This window comes from Loxodonta africana, chromosome 3, assembly GCF_030014295.1.
Source record: "Loxodonta africana isolate mLoxAfr1 chromosome 3, mLoxAfr1.hap2, whole genome shotgun sequence".
NCBI lineage: Eukaryota > Metazoa > Chordata > Mammalia > Proboscidea > Elephantidae > Loxodonta > Loxodonta africana.
In genome coordinates, this window is record NC_087344.1 from 19,011,028 (window position 1) to 19,030,980 (window position 19,953).

Consider the following 19,953-nt stretch of genomic DNA (forward strand, 5'->3'; position numbering starts at 1 on the left):
AGAGTTGAGATCATTTATCTAACACGGCATAGCTACACAAGGAGCAACGTCAGGTTTCAACACCAAGTTGAATTACACTTAGCCATTATGTTATCTCTTCAGTATAGAAGAACGTGGTGGTGGAAAATCAAGCATTCTGGGTCTAAAGTATCCTGTCACTTTGATGAAATTTAGAAATCCCAAACTAAAGCTCATAATATAATCACTGAAAAGCAGTTGTGCCCCTGATAACACTCCTCAAGGCTGCCTTCATGTCCCTGTTTCTCAGGCTGTAGATGAAAGGGTTCATCATGGGAGTTACCATAGTGTATATCATTGAAGCTACTGCAGTTTTCTTGGAAGAGTGTGTAAATGTCGTACTTATATATGCACCAAAAGCTGTCCCGTAGAATAAGGAAACAACTGAGAGGTGAGACCCACAGGTAGAAGAAGCTTTATACTTTCCACCTGCTGATGGCATTCTCAAAATGGAGGAGACAATTTGAGTATAAGAGAAAATGATTCCAGAGAAAGGAAGAACACCTAGTATGCTAACTGCAAAATACAAGATGATGTTATTGATGAGGTTTTCAGAACAGGCAACTTTGATGACCTGAAAAACTTCACAGAATAAGTAAAGGGTTTCCAGATCTGCGCAGAAGAACAGTCGCAACAACATCAGAGTGTGGAGCAGGGCATCCACAATGCTAACGAACAAGGAGACTAGAATCAGCAGGCCACAGAAGCGGGTGTCCATGATGACCATGTACCTCAGTGGGTGACAAATAGCCACATAGCGGTCATAGGCCATTACTCCAAGGAGAAAACTTTCCAAAGTACTAAAAATCATGACAAAGCAGGCCTGGGTGAGGCATCCTGCATAAGTGATGCTCTGATTCTGTGCTTGGAGGTTCACCAGCATCTTTGGGATCGTGGTGGTGCTGAAACAGATGTCAGTAAAGGAGAGATTGCAAACAAAGAAGTACATGGGGGTGTGGAGGTGGGGGTCAGAGCTGACCGCCAGGATGATGAGCAAGTTTCCCAGGACAGTGACCAGATATAGGGACAGAAAGAGGCTAAAAAGGAGAGGCTGCAGTTCCCGATCCTCTGTCAGTCCCAGGAGAAGGAATTCTGAAACATCTGTTTGGTTTCTTGGTTCCATATTGTTGATGAATCTGATGGAAAAGATGGAGGTGACTGACAATCAAATGTCAGCAAGCAGCATCTTGGGATGGAAACAAGAGAAATGGGTGGGAATATAAAGTTGTTACCGTCTGCATGTATATTGTTTGGTTATTTTAAAAAAGTGAAGAAGCTGATATAGAAGGGTATCAACATTTATTATTTTGGAAAGGAGTGAGGGGGTGGTCTTTTTTTATTACATTCTTTGTGCTCTTATTAGCATTTTAAATATTTGGTAATTTGTAAAGAAAAACATGTTTTGGAGGCAGCCTGATAAGACTGTCTCAGACAGAATTGCTTTCTTCAGAAATTAAAAGTGGGCAACAGAAATACAAGTATTCCCTGCTTTTTGAAAGTTCAAGTTATGCTACTTCACTTTTCAAAAGATCCACATCAGTACCTGTTTTCTTCACTAACTGAAAGAAATTCAAAGAGTATTTTTGCTTTAAAAAAAGAGATCAAAAACAAATCTCACCTTCAGTGTTTTTTTTTTTAACAATTGTGTAAAGAGGTGTTGCACCCCTGCTCGCGATGAGAGTCTGTCCCCAAGCCCCTTTCCTGAAAACTACACACAGCAGTTGTCATATCTTTGAACTGCATCTGTGAACACTGTATGTTAGTTTTATTTTAGCTTATATGTGTTATTTTGTATGATTTGGTGTGTTATTTTGGGGTCTGAGAATGCTCAAAAATTTTTCCCATATAGATTAGTGGTAATGGCTTCTTCACTTAAGGCCATTTCAACTGATGAAAGCTTTTGTAGGAACACTCTATTTTCAGATAGTGGGGGAAACCTGTAAGAAAAATGTGTGCTAACAACTAGGAATGGGAAGATAAGGTTAAGCTGATAAATCTACTTTTGCCACCACAAGAATGCTAGTAAATATCAGAGAATTTTAAAATAGTCATCATGATTGAGAAGGGGCAGATTTCTTTTCAGGAGGAAAATGGTCCTTGACATTATGGAGAGAGAGGAGGACACTAGCAGAATGATAGCTCCTTGCTATTGGTGCAAAGATACAAGGAAACATGTCAGGAAGATGGAAGACAGTTAGACAGGAGTTCAGGAATGTCTTGATTCCAATCATTTCATGCACATACTATCTTCACAGGCATCATTCCTCTGGATGTTCCTATATTAAAATACCTGTCCTCACTTCTAAATATTAACTAAGGGATTTATGTTACCTGGCTAGCGTCATTGAGGAATGATGATTGACATCAGCCCTGGATGCTGGATGATGTAGATGGGAGATCTATCCTTAAGAAAGGCAGAGGGACCAATTGAGGCACCAGGCTCCTGGGCAAGAGAATCATCTGTGGCTAGAGTCTCAGGTGTGCTGCTTCCTTACTGGAAGGGGACTGTTGAATGAGGTGGCCACAGGTAGACTATATGAGGTCTCTCTGTCCCTGTGGGCTCAATATCCAAAGCTCCTCATTAACTAAACACTTTTCTTGTCATTCTGATCCCAGGACAGAGCAAATCTTTAAAGACCAAGAAAATAGAAGGTAGAATTAAATGTGGCTGAATGCCAGCCTCTGGGAGACCAGCTGTATGCCATTTATCTCTCTCTACCTGTTTCTTTTAGTTCCACATCACATACCTTTTACCTATGGATACACCGTCCTTCTCTAATTGCGTCACAACCTTTTTTAAGTACAACTGAAAGCATATCCACCTTAGTAGTGATGTTAAAAAGCCTGATTCCAATTTTAGGTGTGACAATATAATTTACGTATGAGGGTACAAATAATATATTTAGAAATACAGGTAAGTTATTTTAAAATGCAAATATATAGTGTTGTTACTTTCTAAGTGTCATTGAATATTCCCTGATCCTTACTCTTTATTCTATATATGTCTATAGAACATATTGTAAGTCATTCTGTCTGGTCAATTCTGACTGTGATCAGTATAGATAGTCCTATCACTCCTTTTTTAGTGTTTCATAATCAACTTTTTCAGTTGTGTCCACGAAATTTTATGTACATTTGTCTCAATATTAGTGGAATGTGGGTTGATATTTTGGCTCTTGATTTTTAGTGGAGTTGTGAGAAATCACATTTTCACTGGCTAGGCACTAGTATGCAGGTTTATCCATATTCTCAGTAGATTTAATTAGATGAAAACCATTACTTAATAGATGAAGATGGTATTCCATGAGAATATTCACTTAAAAACCTTCATCTTTAATGAATTCAATATACTCATGAATTTATCAATTTATTTTACTACAAGTTAATTGTTTCCATATAAATTTTGTTTGCTAATCTACAGTATTCTCGATATGTTATTTGAGAAACAATTTGAGACAAGATGGCATTATAGTGTCACTCTTCACCATCTTAACCTCATTTATTTCAAGCATATGGCATAATAAAAATGTAAATTTCTACTGGAATCTTCCCACTCAAATAGAATCTGCCAGTCATTATTTTAATAGCTAGGAAGAAAAATAATGCAAAAATGATAACCAAAAAAACAAGATTAACTTTTCAGGTACCACAATCAGAACTCAAACACAAAATGATAAGTAGGCTGCACCTTCAAATTTGTGGCCTTAGCAAGGAATTTTAGCTGGAAGGTTGCTCTTTCCAGGTGATAAGGGCTAAATATTCCAGAAAGGATTAGATATTTGAAGCCAAGGTCAGAGGTGGTGTTACTTGATTTGAGAAGTGTGAGTGAACACAAAAATTGTGGACATTGCTTGGCCCATGACTGTGGATTTTGATCAACTAAAACTTTCTTAAAAGCCTTCAGGAAGAAATTGAACCAAGCTTCCTACTGTCTTTGTGGCTGGATTTGTGACTTTCTCACTATTACCAACAGGAAGAGGTAGGAAATGGAGCTCATGAGTTGAGTGTTGGTGACTAGTGAGAGCTACTCTGAACCTGCTAGACAGAAAGATTGAACACATCAGTGAAAACAGAGAGAAAGAATCTTTAAATTAGAAAAGAACATGCAATTCGTGATTTACATAGCCAGAAAGAATAACAATGCAAAAATAAGAACCAACAACAAGTATAATCAGAGAAAAAAAGTCAAGATTCAGAACATTCAGGCAAGTTCTGAATCTTGATTTTTTTCTCTGATTGTACTTGTTGGTGTGCGATGAGGAGAAGAAAAAGATGAAATCAAAGAGGTAGTGTTAGGCAAAGAGCATCCTGATGAAAAGGGCAATTGCAGGATGGCCATGTGTAGTGCTTTTGTAGTAATCCCAAATGATGGTGGCTTACACCATGGTGGTAATTGTGGAGGTGTTAAGATTTGGTGGCTTTATGGATATCTTTTGGTGGTATAGGCAACAGAGTTTTCTGAGAAATTGGGCACAGAGAGTAAGAAAGAAAAAAAAGAAAGAGAGAGGAATAAAAGGTGATGCTCAGTTGGAAAGAACTGCTCAGCACCCAAAAATATTGTATTATTATTCACTGTGATAGGAAAGACTGTGGGAAATGCATATCTAGGAGTTTAACATCAGGGTTGTAGTTTGGGGTAAGTTGAGTTTGAGATGTCTGTTGGAGAGGCCAAGTGGGCAGTTGTGTACAAATCTAGAATGTTATATAGGGGAACGGTATATATAAGTCTGGAATTTAGGAGAGTGATCCTCTCTGGAGACATAAATTTGAGAGTTATTATAGTTCGATAACTTTTAAAGCATTGAGTCTGGATGTTACTGCCAAGGAGTCAAGGTAGTTAAAGAAAAGAGGGTTAGGACTGAACTTATAGACACTCCAGTGTGTGAGGTCGGGAACATAAGAAAGACACATCCAAGGAAACTGAGAACTAGTAGCCAGTGAAGTAGGAGAAAAGCCAAGATAATGTACCTTGCTGAAAGCCAAGTGTATTAGTTTCTTGTGACTTCTGTAAAGTTCAGCACAAACATGATGGCATAATACAACAGAAATAAATTCTCTCACACTTCTGGAGGACAGAAGTCTGTGATCAGTTTCACTGTTCCGAAATGAAGGTGTATGCAGAGTAGCGCTCCTCTAGAGACTCACTAGGCAAATCTGTTGCCTCTTTGAGCTTCTGGTGGCTTCAGCTTTTCTTTGGCTTCTGGCCTCATCACACCATCCTTGCCTCAATGGGCATATTACCTTTCCTTCTGTCTGAGTCAAATCTCTCTCTAATCTCTCTTATAAAGGTATTTCTGATTGCATTTAGGGCCTACTCAGATAATCCTTTATCCCATCTGCAAAGAACCTTTTCCCCAATACAGTAAAATTTGCAAGTTCCACAGATTAGGACCTGATATTTTTGGGGCTGTTATGTAATATATTACACCAAGTGAAGAAAGTATTCCGGTAAGTACTAAGCTAAGTCAAGGTTGGTGACAAGCAAAGTAAGTGACAGAAGAAGAACTGAAGCCAGGATTTAACAAGGTGGAGAATCTTGATGACTCTCAGGAGCCCTGTCTGTTGCATGCAGGGTCAAGGGTCTGATTGAACTGAACTCAGATAGAAATGGGAGGACAGAATTGGTGATCAGCAAAATCCTAACGTACTTTCAAAAAATCAAATGTAGCAAAAACTGGAAAAAATAATACTTCTGCTGAATTTGGTTTAATTCCAGGAACGCTAGGTTGGTTCTTTCTCCATACAACCACAGTGTTCACTCTCACTATTCCTTTTCTTGAAAGTCAATTTCTCAGTGAGGCATCCTCTGGCCCTCTATCTAAATCACAGCACCTTCATATTTTCTTACCCTCTTTCCTGATGTGCGATCTCCATAGCACTTATCACCACCTAAGTCATGCTTTTCTTATTGCATCAGGTTGGGTTTCATGGTTTCCTGTCTACTCCACTTAAGCAGAGATTAGGATGTCAAAGATTTGTTAGGGAGTGCTCCTCGGACCAGCACCTGTGAAAGAAAAGGGAAGGAGGAAGGATTGGGCAGAGGAAGAAATTGAGTTGTGATGAAGTCTTGAGATCAGCAGGGAGCTCTGGAGCTGGAATGGCCCTTCAGGGTTATGCCAGTTGGGGTAAGAGAATCAGGCCTTTAAAAGGTGTGTAGATCATGCATTGGATGCAACACTGTGAGGAGGTGGGCCCTTGGGTGCAGAGGTTCTCTTCTACTGAGTCAGTCTCAAATGGCACTAACAGTTAAAGGCACTGTGCTTAGCTAAGTGCTGAAGCAAGTGCTTAAAAATATGTGAAAGTAGCAGGAAAGAAAGGACCAGAATGAGGATGCCAGACCTGGAAGAAAGTTGTGCTGGCTCACATTCATTGAGTACTTTATTTGAGTACTTATTAGGTGGCAAGCATTATATTTATTGTCGTTAATTTCTATTGAGTCTGCACTCACTATTTGGGATCTCATGTATAACCAAATGAAATGCATTCCAATCTTGTGGCATCTTCATGGTGGTTGGTATATTTGAGACCATAGTAGTGGCCATTGTTAATCCATCTCCTTGAAGGTTTCCCAGGCCTTTGTTGTCCCTCAACTTTATCAAACATGAAGTCCCTCTAGTGATTAATCCCTTCTGATGATGCATCCAAAGTAAGTGAGTTGAAAACTCACAATATTTTGTTCTCCATTGGGTTTTCATTGGCTGATTTTTAGAAGTAGATTACCAGGCCTTTCTTCCTTGTCTGTCTTAGTCTGGAAGTTTCACTGAAGCCTACCCACTATGGGTGACCTGCGGATATTTGAAATACTTGTGGCATAGCTTCCAGCATTGTAGCAACATGCAAGCCACCACAGTACAACACACTGACAGACAGGTAGTGGCATTATAATAAGCATGTGCAGTTACTATGGTGCTTGACTCTACATCAGACTTTCCCAGTATGAGGCTTAGTGTAAGCATCCCATGTTAATGAAATTTCTCTTGCTGGTAATTAGAGTTGGAAGGGACATATATCCCATACCAGGCTGATAGTGTAGGCTATCTTCTAAATGATTCCTTGGGAAGATTATCTCTCCATTGCAAAGAGACCAAATAGAAGCAGTCAGTTTTCTGTTTCTATTATTGTTTCTGAAATGACCTATGTGCCTTTGGTGACCATAAAGAGAACAACCTTAGGAAGAAACAAACATATGAAGAGTGAAAATGCAACACTGCAGTTCTGTGCCTGAACCTACTCTATCTCTGAAACCTTTGTTAGGAGTGATAATTGTTTTTAATATTTGACCCTGTTTGTGTCATTGATAAAAGTTGAGGTATCTAATATATTTTTGCCGACTTTATAGATGAGGATACTGAGCTTGGAAGCAAGTTGTCAAAGGTCAGACAGCTACTACAGAGCAGAGGTAGGATTCAACTTGATTTCCAGGATGAAGACCAGCTTCCTGAGACCAGGTACATGGATGGGTACATGGATGGAAACAGCCTAAAGAAGAGGGGCTGTAGTTCTGGATTCTCTGAGAGGAGAGGGGGAGGAATCCTTCTTGGTTTTCTGATTCCATGTTGCTGATGAGTCTGATGGAAAAAATAGACATAATGAGACACATAATAGATGTACAAAGTACCTCATTTTAGAGGAAGTCTCACATCTATATTGTGAAATGAAATGAAAATTACAAATCTTTCTCTATGCTCTCTGTTTCTGTTTTTCCTCCACTTCTTTCTTCCCTTCCTCTTTTACTTTTTTTCTCTCAGTCCTCCTCTCGACTCCACTAACCAGTTCCTCAAGTTTAAATTATTGAATATCCTACTGCCTAGGAAGTCACCAAATTTAAGATTATAGTTGCCTCTGGGAAGCAAAGGAAGGGGTTGGACAGAAATAAAAAGGCTATGTCCTCTCTTTTCTTACTATTTTGTTAATTTAAGAAGATACTCATTATGGCAAAATTTCAGCATTTTTAAATTCTGGAAACATAAATACATGAGTATTTCTCCTGTTCTTCTGTGCTGTTGTCCCTGTTAAAATACTTCATTGATTAATAAATGGAAACAGATATATGGCTGATTTAGCCTGTGGGTTCTGCCTGGTTTCCACCTCCTCCCTCAGAGTTCTCATAACCAGGTAACAGGGTGAAGCCAAATGATCTTCCGTGCAAAGGAATGTTAAAAATCATGTATAAAATGTAAGGAGAAGATTACCATACACCCCTGCTCTCTCAAAACAATACTAAATAAAATTTTGGAAAAATCTAGAACATTCAACAAAATTAAGCAAGGTCAAGTATGTGTTGAGATGGGAAAAGTTCCTGGAATTTTAGGGTCAGAGTAGGACATTAGCAGAATAAGATCTGTTCAAGTATTGGTGCAAAGGTAAAAGGAAACATGTGAAGAGGATGGACAATTAGGCAAACGCCTCACAAATGACTCCATTCTGCTCATCTTCTGCAAGTACCTACATCACAGCTGCCCCCAGATGGACTGGTAGACAAAGATCTCTCCCTATTTGCAAAACATAAACTAGGGAACTTCAGATTACTTCGGTGCCAACACTAAAGAGTGATATTAAGTTCCCCTCTGGAGACTGAAGGATAAAAATGCAAGTGCTGTGCTCAGGGAGCACAGAAAGATAGAAAGACCCAGCTTTTGTGCAGAAATAATGATCTGTTTTTCTCAGGTGTGCTGCCTACTGACCTGGGCAAGGCTGTTGTGTGTCATAGACAGTTTGTAATCTCTGTAGCCACTGAGGGATCAATATCCAAAGCTCCTCATTAGTCAGATTCTTTTGTTGTCATTTTGATCCCAGGCTAGTGAAAATCCTTAAGGAGCAAGGCTCAGAGAAAGAAAAACCTAGCATTGGCTGATTCCTGCACCAGGGATATGGCATCCTTTTTCCTCCAAGTCTTTCTGTTCACATCCATTGCAAGTACCATGCACACAGGGACACAGAACATTTCTGTAATTAAACACAAGCCTTCTTTTTTTAAGGTATATTCAAAGGCATCCCTCTTCCAACAAAAATATCAGGGAGACTGACATCATGTTTAGGCTCAAAAATACAGTTTATTATATTGGTATACATATCTGTACAAATACAAGTGATAATATTTATCAGTTCAACTTTATCAACTTCAATCCTAAAAAATGCCAGCTGTAAGAGCCGGTTCTAAATACAGTTCACTAAAGGTTGATCCTGTTTCTGCATATCGTGTTCAGCTGTTTGTAATGTATTCTCTGTAATTAATATGGGCTTAGCATGTAACAAAAGTTTTATTCTTTTTTTAGAATTTGCTACTAACCTTTCTCAAATTCATAGTAGTAGCTTCAATACACATTTTTTTGTCACATCACAAACCATGTTGTTCTTGTTAGGTGTCATCGAGTCCATACCGACTCATAGCCACCCTATGTACAACAGAACAAAACACCGCCCAGGCCTACGCCATACTCACGATCATTGCTATGCTTCAGCCCATTGTTGCAGCCAGTGTGTCAATTCATCTCACTGAGGGCCTTCCTCTTTTTTGCTGAACTTCTATTTTACCAAGCATTATGTCCTTCTCCAGGGACTGATCCCTCCTGACCACATGTCCAAAGTATGGGAGATGTAGTCTCACCACCCTTGCTTCTAAGGAGCGTTCTGTTTGTGTTTCTCCCAAGACAGATTTATTCATTCTTTTGGCAGTTCACCATATATTCAGTGTTCTTCTCCAACGCCACAATTCAAAGGCCTCAATTCTTCTTTGGTCTTACTCATTCATCGTCCAGCTTTCATATGCATAGGAGGTAAGTGAAAACACCATGGCTTGGGTCAGGCGCACCTTAGTCTTCAAGGTGACATCTTTGCTTTTCAACACTTTAAAGAGGTCTTTTGCAGCAGATTTGCCCAATGCAACGCGTCTTTTGATTTCTTGACTGCTGCCTCTGTGGATGTTGATTGTAAATCTGAGTAAAATGAAATCTTTGACAACATCAACCTTTTCTCCATTTATCATGATGTTGCTTATTGGTCCAGTTGTGAGGATTTTTTTTTTCTTTATGTTGAGGTGTAATCCATACTGAAAGCTGTGGTCTTTGATCTTCATGAGTAAGTGCTTCAAGTCCTCTTCACTTTTAGTAAGCAAGGTTGTGTCATCTGCATAACACATGTTGTATATGAGTCTTCTTCTGATCCTGTGCCCCATTCTTCTTCATATAGTCCAGATTTTAGGATTATTTTTTCAGCATACAGATTGAATAGCTATGGTGAAAAGAAACAACCCTGACACATTTTCCTGACTTTACACTATGCAATATTCCCTTGTTCTGTTTGACTGACTGCCTCTTGATCTATGTACAGGTTCCTTATGAGCACAATTAAGTGATCTGGAATTCCCATTCTGTGCAATGTTATCCATAATTTGCTATGTTCCACACAATGGAATGCCTTTGCATAGCCAATAAAACACAGGTAAACATCCTTCTGGTATTCTCTGCTTTCAGCCAGGATCCATATGACATCAGCAATGATATCGTTGGTTCCACATCCTCTCCAGAATCAGGTTTGAATTTCTGTCAGTTCCCGGTTGATACACTGCTGCAGCTACTTTTGAATGATCTTCAGCAAAATTTTGCTTGCATGTGTTATTGACGATATTGTTCAATAATTTCTGCATTTGGTTGGATCACCTTTCTTGGGAATAGGCATAAATATAGATCTCTTCCAGTCAGTTGGCCAGGTAACTGTCTTCCAAATTTCTTGACATAGATGACTGAGTACTTCCAGGCTGCATCTGTTTGTTGAAATATCTAAATTGGTATTCCGTCAGTTCTTGAAGCCTTGTTTTTCACCAATGCCTTCAGTACCTCTTGGACTTCTTCCTTCAGTACTATTGATTCCTGCTCATATGGTACCTCCTGAAATGGTTGAAAGTAGACCAGTTATTTTTTGGTATAGTGACTGTGTATTCCTTCGATCTTCTTTTGGTGCTTTCTGAGTCATTTAACATTTTACCCATAAAAATAAAAAACCAGACCCATTCCTGTTGAATTGATTCTGACTCATAACAACCCTATAGGACAGAGCAGAACTGCCCCATAGAGTTTCCAAGGAATGCCTGGTGGATTCTAACTGTCAACATTTTAGTTAGCAGCTGTAGAACTTAACCATTATGCCACCGGGGTTTCCCACATTCCCCCCATACAATTCTTCAGTATTGCAACTCGAGGCTTGGGTTTTCCTTCAGCTCTTTCAGCTTGAGAAATGCAGAACATGATCTTTCCTTTTGTTGTTCCATCTTCAGGTCTTTGCACTTGTCCTTATAATACTTCACTTTGTCTTCTCGAACTGCCCTTTGAAACCTCCTGTTCAGCTCTTTTATTTCTTTATTTTTTTCTTTTGCTTTAGCTATTTGACATTCAAGAGCAAGTTTCAGAGTCTCTTCTGACAATCACTTTTGTCTTTGTTTCCTGTCTTTTTAATGACCTCTTGCTTTCTTCATGTATGATGTCCTTGATGTCATTCCACAATGACATTAGAGGCTAGAAGTCTGAAATTACTTTTACTGTGCCCAAATCAAGGTGTTTGCAGAGCATTGCTCCCTCCAGAGACTCTACAGTCAGATCTATTTGTTGTCTCCTTGAGCTTCTGTTGGTTTCAGGCTTCCCTATATTTATGGTCCCATCATATCAATCCCTGCCTCTGTTACCTTCATTACCTTCTCTTCTGAATATGTCAAATCTCTCTCCGCATGTCTCTTATGAAGACATACATGATTGCATTTAGAGCTCATCAAGATAATCCAGGATAAGATCATTACTTAATCACATCTGAAAAGAACCTTTTCCCTAATAAGGCAATATTTACAGTTCCCACAGATTAGGGCCATTTGTCTTTGGGGCAATTATCCAGCCTATTATACCAGGAGAAGAAACTATTCCAATGAGGACTAGACTTAGTCAATGTTGCTGACAGGCGAGGTGACTACAGATGGAGAATTGAAGTCTGTACATAACATGGTAGAGGACTTTGGTAACACCTCAGGAGCAGTTTCTGTTGCATGCAGGGCAAGAGCCTGATTGGACTAACCTCAGATGGAAATGAGAAGAGAGAGTTGGTGAGCATGAGTATAGACAAACTTAAAGGAAGGAACAATTTCAGAAAATTTAAGGGAAGGAATATTATCTATTTCTTTTCATAATGCCAATGTAACATTGATATCAAAAGCAGACATAGTTATCACAAGAAAAGAAAATTCCAAGTACTCTTACTCCATTTTGAATAGGACAGGCATACGGTCTACTATGATGGAACTGACAAATTGAAGAGAATGGTGTCATATTCATTGGGAAAAAGAACATTCCAACATCTATCCTGAAGTACAACAGTGTCAGTGATGGCATAATATCCATATACCTCCAAGGAGTGCCAGTTAATACAACTATTATTCAAATTTATGCACTAACCACTAATGACAAAGATTTTTTAAAAATGATGATTTCTACCAATTTTTGCAGTCTTAATCTACCAAACATGCAATCACAATGCATTCATAATTACTGGTGATTGGAATGTGAAGGTTGGAAACAAAGAAGAAGGATCGGTAGTTGGAAAATATGAACTTGATGATGGAAACAGCATCAGAGACCACATGATAGAATTTTTCAAGGCCAACGACTTCTTCATCGCAACTACCTTTTTCAATAGCATGAATGGGGACTAAAAAAAGATGTCACCTTAAAGACTAATGTGCTCCTGACTCAAACCATGATTTTTTCAATTGCATTGTATGCATACAAAAGCTGGACAATGAATAAGGATGACAGAAAAAGAATTGATGCCTTTGAATTGTGGTTTTGGTGAAGAATATTGAATATACCGTGGACTGCCAAAAGAACGAACAAATCTGTCTTGGAAGAAGTACAACCAGAGTGCTCCTTAGAAGCGAGAATGGCAAGACTGCATCTCACATACTTTGGACGTGTTGTCAGGAAGGGTCAGTCCCTGGAGAAAGGCATCATGATTGGTGAAGTAGAGGGTCAGCGAAAAAGAGGAAGACTCTCAACAGATGGATTGACACAGTGGCTGCAACAATGTTTTCAAGCCTAACAATGACTGTGAGGATGGTGCAGGACCAGGCAGTGTTTCGTTCTATTGTGCGTAGGGTCACTATGAGTTGGAACTGACTCGAGAACACCTAACAACAACAACATAAACATATTGACCACACCAGATGGAATGCATAGAAATCAAATTGACTACTTCTGTGGAAAGAGATGACGGAGAAGCTCAATATCATCAGTCAGAAAAAGGCCAGGGGCAGAGTGCACGATAGACCATCAACTGCTCATATGCAAGTTAAAACTGAAGTTGAAGAAAATTAAAATAAGTCAATGAGAGCCAAAGTACATCGTTGTTTATGTCCCACCTGAATTTAGAGACCATCTTGAGGTAGATTTCATGCATTGAGCTCTAATGACTGAAGATCAGACAATTTGTGGACTGACATCAAGGACATCATGCAGGAAGAAAGCAAAAGGTCATTAAAAAGGTAGGAAAGAAAGAAAAGAACAAAATGGATCTCAGAACAGACTCTGAAACTTGCTCTTGAATGTCGAGTAGCTAAAGCAAAAGCTTAAATAAAAGGGCTGAACAGAAGCTTTCAAAAGGCAGCTTGAGTGGACAAGTTAAGTGTTATAATGACATGTGCAAAGACCTGGAGTTTGAAAACCAGAAGGAAAAAACACGGTTAACATTTCTCAAGCTGAAAAAACTGAAGGAAAAATTCAAGCCTCGAGTTCCTATATTGAAGGATTCTGTGGACAAAATATTGAATGATGCAGGAACCGTCAAAAGAAGATAGAAGGAATACACAGAGTCACTACATCAAAAAGAATTGGTTGATGTTCAGCCATTTCAGGAGGTAGCATATGAACAACAACCAATGGTACCAAAGAAAGAGGCATTGTTGGAAAAAAAAAAAAAAAAAAAGGCTGCAGGTATTGATGGATTACCAATTGAGATGTTTCAACAAACGGATTCAATGCTGGAAGCACTCACTCATCTATGCCAAGAAATTTGGAAGACAGCTACTTGGCCAGTTAACTGGAAGAGGTCCATATTTGTACCCATTCCAAAGAAAGGTGATACAACAGAATGCAGACATTCTCAAACAATATCGTTAATAATGCACACAAGTAAAATTTTGTTGAAGATAATTCAAAAGCAGGTGTAGCAGTACATTATGTGGGAACTGCCAGAAATTCAAGCCTGATTCAGAAGAGGACTAGGCACAGAGGGTATCATTGGTGATGTCGGATGGATCTTGGCTGAAAGCAGAGAATACCAGAAAAAATATTTACCTGTGTTTTATTGACTATGCAAAGGCATTTGACTGTGTGGATCACAACAAGTTATGGATAGCATTGTGAAGAATGATGTGATGGTTAAAGTCAACTTGGCTGGTCCTTGATTCTCAGTGGGTTTGCAGCTATGCTGTAGTTTGGCAGTTATGTAATGATGTAATCAACTCCATCATGAGATCTGCTATAAGCAGCCAATACGTGGAAACAGAGTTTCATTGGGGATGTGGCTTGCCTCCAGTATGTAAAAGGATATTCTGGCAAGGCTCTCACTCTGGATCTTGCAACTGGCTCCTCATCATCTGACCTCAGGTTTTTAGGACTTGAAGTAGAAGCTTACCTGCCGATCTTGGGTTTGCCAGCCCCTGCAGCAATGTGAATCAAGATAAGCCTCTAGCCTAAATTCTGACCCACAGACTTGGGACTTGCCAGCCTCTCCAACCGTGTGAGCCATTTCGTTGAGATAAGCCTCTCTCTCTCTAAATATATATGTATATATATATGTACATATACATGTACATATATGTATACACATATATGCTTGTATATATATACATATATACATACATATACATATATATACATATATATATGCTTCACTGGTTTTCCTTATATAGAACTCAACCTGAAACAAATGGGAATTCTAGAACACTTACTTATGTTCATGAGAAGCCTGTAAATAGATCAAGAGGCAGTCATTTGAACAGAACAAGGGGATACTGCACGGTTTAAAATCAGGAAAGAAGTGTGTCATGGTTGAATTCTTTCACCATACTTATTCAATCTGTAAACTGAACAAATAATCCAAGAACCTGTACTATATGAAGAAGAATTTGACATTGGGATTGGTGGAAGGCTCATTAACTACCTACGATATCCCAAAGACATAACCTTCCTTGCTGAAAGTGAAGCCGACGTCAAGCACTTACTAATGAAGATCAAAGACTATCACCTTAGTATGGATTATACCTCAACATAAAGAAAACGAAAATCCTCACAACTGGACCAATAAGCAACATCATGATAAACTGAGAAAATATTGAGAAAACAAAGTTAAGTATTATAATGACATACGCAAAGACCAGGAGTTACAAAACCAAAAGGGAAGAACACGGTTAACATTTCTCAACCTGAAAGAACTGAAGAAAAAATTCAAGCCTCAAGTTGCTATATTGAAGGATTCTTTGGACAAAATATTGAACGACACAGGAAGCATCAAAAGAAGGTGAAAGGAATACACAGAGTCACTGTACTAAAAAGAATTGGTTGTTAAGAATTTCATTTTACTTGGATCTACAATCAGTGCCCATGGAAGCAACAGTCAAGAAATCAAAGGACATATTTCCTTGGACAAATCTGCTGCAAAAGACCTCTTTGAATTGTTAAAAACCAAAGATATCTCTTTGAGGACTTAGGTGGGCCTGACACAGCCATGGTATTTTCAATCACCTCATATACATGCAAAAGCTGGGCAATGAATAAGGAAGACTGAAGAAGAATTGATGCCTTGGAATTATGGTTGTGGTGAAGAATGTTGAATATGCCATGGACTTTGTCTTGGAAGAAGTACAAACTGAATACCCCTTAGAAGCAAGGATGGCGCGACTACATCTCACATACTTAGCACACGTTGTCAGGAGGGATCAGCCCCTGGAGAAGGACATCATGCTTGGCAACGTAGAGGGTCAGTGAAAAAGAAGAAGACCCTCAATGAGATGGATTGAGACAGTGGCTGCAACAGTGGACTCAAACACAGCAATGATTGTGAGGTTGGTGCAGGATTAGGCAGTGTTTTGTTCTGTTATACATGGGATCACCGTGAGTTGGAACTGAGTCTATGGCACCTAACAACAACAACTATTATTACTGCAAAATTACTAACAAATTTCAAAAAATCAAATCCAGCAAAGTCGAAAAAAGATAATGCTTTCTGTCAAATTTGGTTTAATTCCAGGAATGCAAAGTTAGTCCTTTGTCCATATAACAGCGTTTACTTCCACTCTTCTTTAGGTCTTTACTCACAAGTCAGCTTCTCTGTGAAGTTTCTACTGGCCCACTTATCTAAATTGCAATGCCACCTTATTTTCTTCCTCTCTTTCCTGATTTATATTTTTCACAACTCTTATCACCATCTAACCTTCCATGTTTTTCTATTGCATCAAGTTGTGTTCTCTTGGGAAGCATAATTAGCATGCCCATGGTTTGTTAGTGGTGCTGAGATTAGCATCTTGAAAGAAAAGTGAAGAAAGTAGGACTGGGCAGAGGGAGAAAGTGAGTTGTGATACAATCCAAAAGAGAGCCTCCACTGACCTTCCAGGACATTCTTGAGCAGAACAAGAGAAAAGGCTGGAGAGACATAGAGTGAAAACACTTCTGGTCATCACCAAAGCACTAAAGGGTATGCAAAACAAGCCACACACCTAAAGAAGAAGTTTGCAAGGCACATAACTGAAAAAGCATTAATATCTCAATTAAATAAAGAAATCTTATAAATTAATAAGAAAAAAGCTATTCAATAGAAATATCATAAACAGATATTCCAAAAGGGGAAAGATAATGTCCCGTAGTATGTGAGACGACTCTCACCTTCATAATAAGAGAAATGTTTGTCAGTTGAATAATAGTCTACATCCATCAGATTGTTAGACTACAAGAATATGTGTTGGTGATTATGTGGATGCAAGGCACATCCGGTCCGAGTGTAAATTAGCTCAGCCGCTTGAGAAAACTCTTTAAAGTACCCAAATAAAAATGGTGTTCCCCTATGTCCAATAACCTACTTCTCCTCAAGTATAACATTCTTGCTCATTTCCACCAGGAGACATGTATGAGAATATTGAAATAGTTTTATTCATAAAAGCAAAAAACTAACTAGCAAAATTTCTGTCAACATCAAAAAAGGAGAACTTTTGTGATGTTACTTTACATAATGTGAAAGTATGAAGCATTGAAAATAAAAGAGATAGTGTTACTCCCAATCACAGGTTTGAATTTCAAAAACAGTGATGGGAAAAAACAACTAATATGGAGAATTCATGCATGAAGATTAAATATTTAGGACCAGATCCATTCAATGGGGAAACAAAAATCTCTTCAATAAATGGTACTAAGACAACTGGATAGCCACATGCAAAATAAATAAATCAAAATAAAGGTGAATCCTTGCCTCATACCATACAGAAAAGTTAAGTCAAAGTGGATCAAAAAATATAAGGCCTAAAACTGAAAACCTCTTTGAAGAAAACATAGAGACAAATTATCATGAGCTTGGATTAAGAAATAGTTTCTTAAAAAAGCACAGGTCACAAACAAAAAGGTAGTTATATTGGAATTCATTAACATTAAATATGTTTGTTCATCCACTTATATTATCGAGAGTGAAGAGGCAACCATAAAATGGGAAAAATATTTGCAAATCATATATCTGATAAGAGTTTAATATCCAGAGTATGTAATGAATTTTTAAAATTCAACAACAAAAAGATAAACCCTATAAAAATATGAGAAAAGAACTTGAACAAATATTTTTCCAAAGAAGTTATACAAATGGCCAACAAGCACCTAAAATGATGCTCAACATCGTTAGTCATCAGGAAAATGAAAATAAAATTCACAATGAGATACCACGTCACACCCACTTGTATGGTAATAATAATAGTAATAAGAATAATAATTTCTCAGTTTGCACTCATGAGGACCTTATGTGTTACAGAGTAGAATGGCATTATAGGGGTTTTTTTGGCTCTAATCTTTATGGAAGTGGATTGACAGGCCTTTCTTCTGTGGTGCCACTGAGTGGATTTGAACTGCCAACCTTTTGGTTAGTAGCTATGAACAAATTGTGCCACCTAGAGGCCTTATAAAAATGATAATAACAATAAATAATGATAAGTGAAAATAACAAGTGTTGGTAAGGTTGCAAAGAAATGGGAAACCTCATAAAATGCTTGTGGAATTTTAAAATGGTGCAGCTATTTTGAAAAATAATCTGGCAGTTTCCCAAATGAATAAAGTTACCATATGACACAGCAATTCCATTCCTAGGTATACACCCAAGAGATATGAAAACATATGTCCACACAAAAACTTATACAGAAATATTAATAGCTTTATTATTCATAAAATATAGAAAGTAAAAACAACTCAAATGCCCATCAATAGATGAAGGGATAAACAAAATGTGACAAAACCATACAATATATTACTCAACTACAAAAAGGAATGAAGTACTGATGCATGCTATAACATAAAAGAGCCTTGAAATTATGCTACCAGACACAAAAGTCCACATATTATAAAATGTTATTTGTATGGAATATCAGATTAGGGAAAGCTATAGAGACAGAAAGAAGATAAGTGGTTGCCAGAGTTGGGGAGAGAAAGGATTGGAGAGTGGCTGATTAATAGATAACGGGGTTTCCTTTTAGGGGATGAAAAAGTTCTGGAGCCGGGTAGCGGTGATTGTTGCACAAAATTGGAATTTACTTAGTGCTGTTGAATTGTAGTTTTTTAAACGTTTTCAATGGTAATTTATGTGATGAGTGTTTTACTACAGCTAAAAAAAAATGGCTAGATTTCTAACAAGTTCAAAAAGAGTCAGATTTATTTAATAGATATATACTGGGGTGATAAAAAGGGTGCAGTTATATCCTATGAAAATGTCAGTATTTGTAGGACAAATACTCTCAAATCCTGGTAATTTCATTAGATTCACCTAATAAAAGGACATCAAGGAAATGATACAGAGTTCAGGAGGTGAGGAGTGTGATATGATTGGGAGACTGCTCAAGTGCATGCTGTGGTGACGATAATGCTTTATTTATTCATCTGGTGATAAGTATTGTCTTAGTCATCTAGTGCTGCTATAACAGAAATACCGCAAGTGGATGGCTTTAACAAAGAGAAATTTATTTCTTCACAGTAAAGTAGGCTCAAAGTCCAATTTCGGGGTGTGAGCACCAGGGGAAGGTTTTCTCTCTGGGTTGGCCTTCTGGTCAATCTTCCCTTGGGCTAGGAGTTTCTCTGCACAGGAAACCTGGGTCCAAAGGACATGCTCTGCTCCTGGCACTGCTTTCTTGGTGGTATGAGGTTCCCCTATCTCTCTGTTTGCATCTCTCTTTTATATCTCAAGAGATTACCTCAAGACACAATCTAATCTTGTAGGTTGAGTCCTGTCTCACTAACACAGCTGCTGCTCATCCTCTCTCATTAACATCATAGAGGCAGGATTTACAACATGTAGGAAAATCACACAATACCAGGAATCATGGCCCAGTCCAAGTGATATACACATTTTTGGGGGGATATAATGCAATCCCTGACAGATATATATTTTGTCATCACCTTGCTGCTTTTTAAGAACTACAGACACATTTTACACACTAATTTGTATATGATATTTTAACAAGTAAAACTGAGGAAAGGTCTTTCATATTCCAGATTCTAAATACAATCTCCTATGGTCTTCTAATATGAAAGTCATGCTTCTCAGACTTGAGCACATCAGGATCCCAAAAAGAACTTATTAAAAACAATCATCCTTCAGCTGTCTCCCCAGAGATTATAAGGTAGTAGTTCTTGGGTGCGGTCCAGAAATCTGCCATAT

General features: G+C 38.3%; 1 protein-coding gene across 1 annotated transcript; it reads right to left on the minus strand.

Annotated features, from left to right (window-relative positions):
- Positions 1–202: 202 nt before the first annotated feature.
- Positions 203–1,141, minus strand: LOC100667852 (olfactory receptor 7G1-like). Its single transcript, XM_064279874.1, has one exon. It carries the CDS (start codon positions 1,139–1,141, stop codon positions 203–205), a length of 939 nt encoding a protein of 312 aa, XP_064135944.1.
- Positions 1,142–19,953: the final 18,812 nt, after the last annotated feature.

Coding starts and splice junctions, on each gene's coding strand:
- LOC100667852 (XM_064279874.1), bottom strand. CDS start 1,141: ATGGAACCAAGAAACCAAACAGATGTTTCAGAATTCCTTCTCCTGGGA.